The sequence below is a fragment of the Chinchilla lanigera genome, unplaced genomic scaffold (genome assembly GCF_000276665.1).
Source record: "Chinchilla lanigera isolate Chin_1 unplaced genomic scaffold, ChiLan1.0 scaffold00050, whole genome shotgun sequence".
In the NCBI taxonomy this organism is placed as follows: domain Eukaryota; kingdom Metazoa; phylum Chordata; class Mammalia; order Rodentia; family Chinchillidae; genus Chinchilla; species Chinchilla lanigera.
Window position 1 is genome coordinate 17,287,323 of NW_004955451.1, and position 7,482 is coordinate 17,294,804.

General features: G+C 59.6%; 1 protein-coding gene across 1 annotated transcript in view; it reads right to left on the reverse strand.

Annotated features, from left to right (window-relative positions):
- Positions 1–6,840: 6,840 nt before the first annotated feature.
- Ubtf (upstream binding transcription factor, RNA polymerase I) overlaps positions 6,841–7,482 on the reverse strand; it is a gene marked incomplete at its 5' end in the record, with an annotated part of 8,645 nt that continues 8,003 nt past the window's right edge. The window contains 3 exon segments of the mRNA XM_013519369.1: positions 6,841–7,064; positions 7,137–7,280; positions 7,356–7,427. Coding sequence (XP_013374823.1) covers positions 6,939–7,064; positions 7,137–7,280; positions 7,356–7,427 — 342 coding nt within the window.

Genomic DNA, 7,482 nt, shown 5'->3' on the forward strand with positions numbered 1-7,482 from the left:
CGCGCCGCCCCTCCCCCGGTGTACCTCCTCCGCCGCTCCCGCTCCCTGCTCCCCGGTCCCCGGCCGTGTGCGTCCCGGGCGAGCGCCAAGCCTGGGCCCGGCCTGCCGCCCCCTCCCCGGCTTCAGGCCCGCGCCCCGGACCCCCGACCACACCTGCTCGCCCTTCCTGCTTCCGTCCCACGCCGGCCGCACCTCCGGAGCCGCTCCCGCCGCCGCCCTCGGAGCACGTGCGCGCGCGGGTCCCTGCCGGGGAGAGGCCCGCACGGCCCGATGACGCCCGGACGGCGCCGCGCTGTGCGACAGCCCTGTACCCTCGGCCTGTGAGACCGTCGTCGGCTCTCAGCCCGCAGCAGACATCGATGGAGGCGGTTTTCTTTAGTTAAGGAGACCGGGCGTGGTGGCGCACGCCTGTAATCCCAGCACACTGAGGCAGGAGGGCGGCTGCCTTTGAGGTTTGAGGCCAGCTTGGACCGTGTAGCAGGACCCTGTGTCAAAAAGAGAAAGAAAAGACCAGGAGGCAGTTTTCAATCTAAGTCGGTGAACTCCGTGAATAAGCCCCTTGTGCCTCAGTCCTCAGTTGTCAGTGGCGCAAGGACAGTTTCAAGCGTTAGTCTGAAGATAACAACCCCTAAGCCGCGTGTGTGGCGCACGCCTGTAATCCCAGCATCCAGGAGGCTGAGGCAGGAGGATCATTGCGAGTTCGAGGCCAACCTGGGCTACAAAGTGAGCTCAAGGCCAGCCTGAACTGCATAGCGAGACCCTGTCTCAGACAAAACAGACAACTCCCTAAGGGTGAGCCTTTCCGATTGGTGCAGGCACCTGATAAACCTTACCTGTTAGACTTGGTGTGGTGGTTCACACCTGTAAATCTCAGCACTTGGGAGTCTGAGGCAGGAGGATCACTATGAGTTTAAGGTTAGCCTGGGCTTCATAAGGGAGACCCTGTCTAAAAAAAACAAACCAAACCAAAAACACCGTTCCCGTTACTCTTTTTTTTTTCTTTTTTGGTATTTGGAATCAAACTCAGGACTTTGCGCTTGTGCCACTGAGCTACATCCCCAGCCCCCTTCCCATTACTCAGCGCACTCCAGGGGCCGGGTTCGGAGGTGGAATGGGATGGCGGTGCTTCCTCAAGGAGCCCAGGCTCTCCTGCAGCAGGAGGACCCACAGGAAGACAGCTGGAGGATAGTGAGATTAGAAACAAGACAAGCTGGTGTGGTGGCCCACAGCCGTCCTCCAGCGCTCATTTCTGGAGGCTGAGCCAGGAGGATCACGAATTGCAGCCCAACCTGGACGGTTTAGTGACTTTGTAAAAAGGGCTAGGGCTGGAGCTCAGTGTGAAGGCCCTGGGTCCAATTCCCGGGACTACAGAGAATAAAATACGAATACAAGGGAGAGGCACTCAGAGGCCTGAAGCATCGGCCTCAGAAGCTGGTGGGAGCTGGGAATGGGCTCCAGGCCAGCCGCCTCAGCCCGCCTGAACACGTGCCGGGGCCTGAGGGCCTGGGCCCGGCGCTCAACAGGCGTTGCTGGACTTGGCTCGCACGTTTAGTGGTGGCCCTTTTGCCTGGGGACTGAGGGGGACTGAAGGGGACACAGTGAGTTTTTGTATTGGTTGAGGTGCAGAGGGTGACGGAGATGGGGGCTCAGCAAACGTGTACAGCCAGGACGGCCTCGGGTGGGGGTGGGCTCTGACCTGGTTGAGGCTGTCACTGGAAGGTGTCACTGGGAGGCCCTGCAGCCTCCCTCGTGCGGGCGGTGGGTCGTGGGACTGTGCCCTGCGGGTGGTCTGCCCCCGGCCCCTTCCTCTTGGGCTCTTGATCTCTTTGTTTCCTGGCTGCCAGGAGGTGAGCGGCTTCCCTCCACCACACCCTTCCGCCCTGACCTTCCTGCCTCGCCTTGGAGCCAGCCAACCGTGGGATGAAACCTCTGCGCCGGCCCCACACCGTATCCACCTTCCCTTTACCTTGCTAATGTCAAACGTGTCCTCACAGGGGCAGGAAGCTGGCAAACGTGGGGAGCTCTGTGGATGATGAGGGTGGGCGAAAGGGTGACCAGCCCAGTGTGCTGGCCTGAGGTGGCCGCTGGGGACTACGATTTGGCAGGCGTGGCTGTGGGCAGAGGCGGGCTGGCGCGTGAGGGTGCAGCATGGCCTCTTCCCTCCTGCCTCCTTTCAGGGACTCTCCCAGCTGCACTGCCCATGTGCCGAACGTGCCCTTAACGCCCCACCCAGGGATGAGGACACGAGGGGGGTGCAGTAAGTCCCCGCAGCGTGACGCCCAGGGAGCCCGCCAGGCTGTCCTCACGCCAATGTCTTCCCAGCGGCCTGGACCTTTTGTTCGGCCCTTGGCCTGGGCCGCCCTAGGGTGTCCACAACACCACAGCTGACAGATGCTGAGGACCAAGCTAGTGCTGGTGCAAGGGGAGGCCCTGGGGTCACAGCAACAAGCAAGAGAAACAGATCTGTCTTTGTGGCAGTAGCAGCCCAGCAAAGCCTGGTGTGGAGGGGACGGCATCCAGGCTGCTGGGGACCTGTGGTTGGGAAGTGGCCTTGTAAGCAGAGCCCAGTGCTGAGCAGAAGAGAGGTGTGTCCCTGGTAGAGGCAGCACCTGGCCCAAAGGCAGCTCAGGGTCTGGGCTGTGGAAGGCCAGTGTGGCTGGAGTTGGGGCTGAGGGGCAGCAGGCCCTGGCCCGAGGTCGCCCTGAGCCACCCACTCCGTGCTTGCCCCTTCAGCGCCAGGCTGTGCTGCAAGCAGGTGGAGCATCTTCTCGAGACACAGAGAAGAAGGAAGCACACCACAGGGGGTGAGAGGGAGGAGGTGATGGGGAAGGCCAGGCAGTGTGGAGCCTGGGAAGGAGCCGTGCTCTGGGCAGACAGTGGGCAGGAGGTCCTGTGGTGCTGGACCCCTGTGGTTAGGGAGGGGAGGCAACAGACAAACAGGGGCCAGGCCTTGTGAGGCTGAGGAAAAACACAGGACATTTCAAGTGAAGAAGTAATCGGCTTTTTGTGTCTGTGTCTTGCAGGGTTTTTTGAGATGGGGTGTTGCTGTATTGTCCAAACTGGTTTGAACCTCCTGGGCTCAAGCAATCATTCTGCCTCAGCCTCCTGAGCAGCTGTGACCGCGGTGCTTGCCATGTCTGGGTTCAGATGTGTTTTTAAGATTTCATGGTGGGTGTGGTGGCACAAGCCTGTCATCCCAGCACTGGGGAGGCCAAGGCAGGAGGATCACCATGAGTTCAAGGGCAGCCTGGGCTACATATCAAGACCTGTCTCAAAAATCTAAAAAAAGAAAAAGAAAAGAAAAAGCCTCAGCCAGTATGTGGAACTGCCTAGGGGAAGGAGAGCAGGAGGGTGGTTTCGGGAGGTCTCGGCTGCCTAAGGATAGCGGCCGCGGGAAGGCTGGCGGGTTTCCGGGGGGCTTGGAGCAGGGTGTGCAGTGAGGAGTTGGGCTAGAGGGGGGGCAGGAGGACGACAGAAGCAGAGGTTGAGCCATGGCGCTAGGCTGGTGACCTCACAGCGGCTGGAGTGCAGGATGTCCAGGAGGTAGAGGGTGAGGCTGTCTGAGGCCTACACGCTCTGGGACAGCACCGTCTGGAGCTGCTGCCCACTCCTCTGACAGAGCACCACACGCCAGGCTGGCCTCAAACTCAGCGAGTGATCCTCCTGCCTCAGCCTCCTCAGTGCTGGGATTACAGGCATGTGCTGAAATGTCTTGCTCCATCTTTAAAGTGTCTTTGGCCTACAGTTTTGGTTCTCGAGGCTGGGAAGGCCAGGGGTACAGCAAGATCTGGGTGAGCTCCCCAGGCCAGGGACGAAATTGCCGAGCACATCCATTGCTTCAGGGCCCACTGGCATGGTGCTGTGCTAATTTGTTGCTCTGATCCCAGCTGTAGTTCCAGGTTCCTGCAGTCCAGTGCTGAGCCCCTGGAGGTAACATTTCCACACGGGCTCTGGAGGGGGCAGTCATACCACTGCAGGTGGTCTAGTGGACACCTCTTGGAGTGCTTGCACGTGGTAACAAGTGGAGGCTCTGTGTGCATGTGCACGCCTAGGATGGATTGGGTGGCACACTCCTGCAATCCCAGCACCGACGGAGGCTGAGGCAGGAGGATTGCCACAAGGCCAGCCTGGATACATAGAGCTGCCTCAGAAAACAAGTGGGAAGACTGGGGGTGTAGCTCAGTGCAGACCACCCCCCATTAAAAGAGGAGGCTGACACCAACAGGGTGGACCCGAGGGCAGGACAACGTCTCCTGGGTGTGCGGGTGGCTGTGTCAGAACGGAGTGAGTGGCAGGTCTGACCAGGAGTTGCGGGGGCTGTGCGTTGGGGCCTGTGTGCAGAGCCGGGTCTCAGCCCTTGCTGCACCCAGAGCCAGCCGAGGCCAGGTGGGAAGGGAGAGCTAGGTGCACGGTGTCCGCCCTGCTGCAGGGACTGTGCTGTCCAGGCAGGAGCACAGCTGCGCCTGTGCGCCGGGTGGCTTGGGGTCCTGTGCACCTAAACAGGCCTGCCTTGGGATGGTCCCGATAGGCCCTGGCCACCACAGGTGCTTTGTGCCCAGGTGAGCCCTGGAGCCCAGGGCAGTGTGCCACACTGCAGCCTTTATTCTGAGACAGGGTCTCTCCACATTGCCCAGGTTAGCTTTCAGGTTTTTTTTTTCTTTTTTTAATTAACTTTTTTTTAATGCAGCAGAATAGTTTCTGATTTTGTAATGGCATCTACTTTGACTTTTTTTTTTTAGGAAATTATCAATGGTTATTGTTTTACATATTGTTATCTACAAGATCGTTTCTTGGGAAAACAAATAGACAAATAATAGTGAGTTACAGACAAAAGAGGTAGGAGATTATCAATAGTTGTTGTACTATACTTTGGTATCTTCAAAGTGGCTTCTAAAGAAAATAAATAGAGCTATACATGAGTGACCTATTGAATAATCATTAACTATTCTCAATGGTTGTTGTAGGAAACACATAGTAATAAACATACATCCATAGCTGTCAGTTTTTGATCCTGCCTCAGCCTCCTGACTCCCAGCATGCACCACCCCACCCAGCACGGTCCTTCTGTGTCAAACCTGCTGGTCACCCCTGCCATCCACCTTCCTCTAGTCAGGGACCAGACGGCAGTCAAATCTTCATTTTTCACTTTATTGTACAAAAAAGGGGAAAACAAAACATCCACAGTCGGCCGTCAGCTTAGGCAGACACCAGGCCTCTCCCTCCCGCCTCCCACGGTACAAATTCAAGGTGGCTGTTGTTGAAACCTATAAAACACGCCTTAAATATTAGAAAAAAAGGGGTGGGGGTCCTCCCACCCCAGCCGGCCCAACCCAGTGCCAAAATGCACTCAGCACGGCCTCTTACAGCACCAGTCCCTGTGCCCGCAACCCTGCCCGCACTGTAAGAACTTCTAAGTTTTTAAAACAGGAAAAAAGTATCCTGTTCAAAGTTGCTTCAAATGAAAACATATTCCACTAAAACATAATAGTGCAGGGGCACTCAAACAGGAATAGGGTTCCTCTAGGGGCTCCTGGGAAACGAAACTATAAACCCTGTGTCTAATCCCAGGACCTGGACAGCGGGAGGGAGTGGGCATGGGGGTCTGTCCTTGTCCCCTCCCCGAACCAGAGCCTGGCCCCACTGTTTGATCCCCACCCCCACTTCAGGCTTCCATTCAGAAGGGGCTGAGGGGAATGCAGTCTCCCTTAAGTAGATGGGCCTGATTTAAAAAAAAAAAAAACAACCCAGGAGGCTGCGGCTTGGCTTATGAAAGGTTGAGGAATCCGGGTACCAAGGGCATGGGGCTGCCAGCCAGGGTCGGGGGCCAGCAGCAGGCACCCCCTGCTGTGGGGCTGGGGTAGGGAAGAGGGGCACAGACCTGAGAAATCAAAGGAAAGGGCAGCCAGGGAAAGGGGCCAGGCAGGAGTGTGCGGCACCAAGACTGGAACACCCTGCAGCCCCGCGAGGCGCAGGGAGCGGCTTCGGCTCACTCCATGCTCCCCCTTTCCACCTTGCTGCTGGCTGGCAAGGGCCTGCAGGAGCTGCTGCGTGTGACGCTGGCGAGGAATCCGGCTGCAGGACGCACTTGAGTGGCTTCAGAGGCAGCAACCAGCAGAGGAGGGCGCAGGAAGGGCAGCTGTAGCCCATTGGTCCCCCAGGGCCCATGTCCCGGCTGTCACCAACCCTTCCGCTCGCAGCGCCACCGCGGGGCCCCAGGGCAGACCGGTGCACGCGCAGCCACAGGTGCACCCACGCTATGTACAGGACACACACGCACGCACTCTCGCACACACACCAGGGCCGGTTAAAAAAGTCCCCGTCCTACCCCCTAAGCCCTCCCTCTCCCAGAAATGACAACAGAGACGGCAGCCGGGATCGGTAGGAAACGTCTCGTTGACAGCTCAGAGCTTAAAAAAAAAATATATACACATATATAAAAAACACTTCTGCCCCTCCCCGGGTGGGCCTGGGTGGTGCCCACCTCCCACAGGGGCAGGTGAGGGCAGCAGCAGTGCCTGGCTGCCCTCCTCCCCCGCTCCCCGCCTCCAGTTCCAGCGCCGTGGGCAGCAGCCCCTCCAGAAGGACAGCTCCTCCCAGCCTGGCCCTCCGCCTCCAGGGGCTGCAGGTACGGAGGCTCCAGTCCTGGGACCCCCAGCCCACCCGGTCCATTGTCCAGGCCCAAATCGCAAGTGCAGGGCGGGTGGTGGCCGGTGTCCCCTGCTGGCTCAGTCTGGTGGTGGCTGTCCCTAGGGAACCTGGGCCTCGGCCCCGGGCTGCAGAGTCCTGGCCCGGGCCCCTCCAGCCCCCTACCCCCACCATGTTTTGTTTAAAAAAGAAAAAGAAAGAAAGGAAGTGGGGGAGGCCGGGGGCAGGGGACCGGACACAGCAAGACGGGAGGGCAGCTGGGGGCGCGGGCTCGCGGGCGCCCAGGCCGGCCCTCAGTTGGAGTCCGAGTCCGAGGAGTCCCCCGAGGACGAGGAGCTGGAGCTGCTGCCCTCAGACTCGTTGTCCTCGTCCTCGTCGTCGTCCTCGTCGTCGTCCTCGTCGTCATCGTCCTCCTCGTTCTGGGGACGAGAGGGCCTGCGGTCAGCAGCGGCCTTCCTGGGGACGCCCCCCGCACCGCGCCCACCACCCACCTCGTCCCCGTCCTCGCTGTCGTCGTCACTGCTGGACTCCGAGGAGTCCCCGCCATCCTCGGAGGAGTCGCCGTTCTCGTCCTCCTCCTCGTCCTCCTCCTCGTCCTCGTCCTCCTCGTCCTCGTCCTCATCCTCTTCTGACTCCTGGGGGGCAGGGAGGTGTCGTCCTCACGCAGGCACAGACGCCCCGCCACACCCCGGGCTGGAGGGGCTCCTTACCGACTTGGACTGCAGGGCTGTGCGGCTGGACTTGGGGTTCGGGCCCCGCAGCTTGGTCATGCTCTTGCGCTTCTGCGGGAGGGGAGGAGACAGCGCCTGAGTCCAGGCCTGAGCCCCGCCCGCCCGC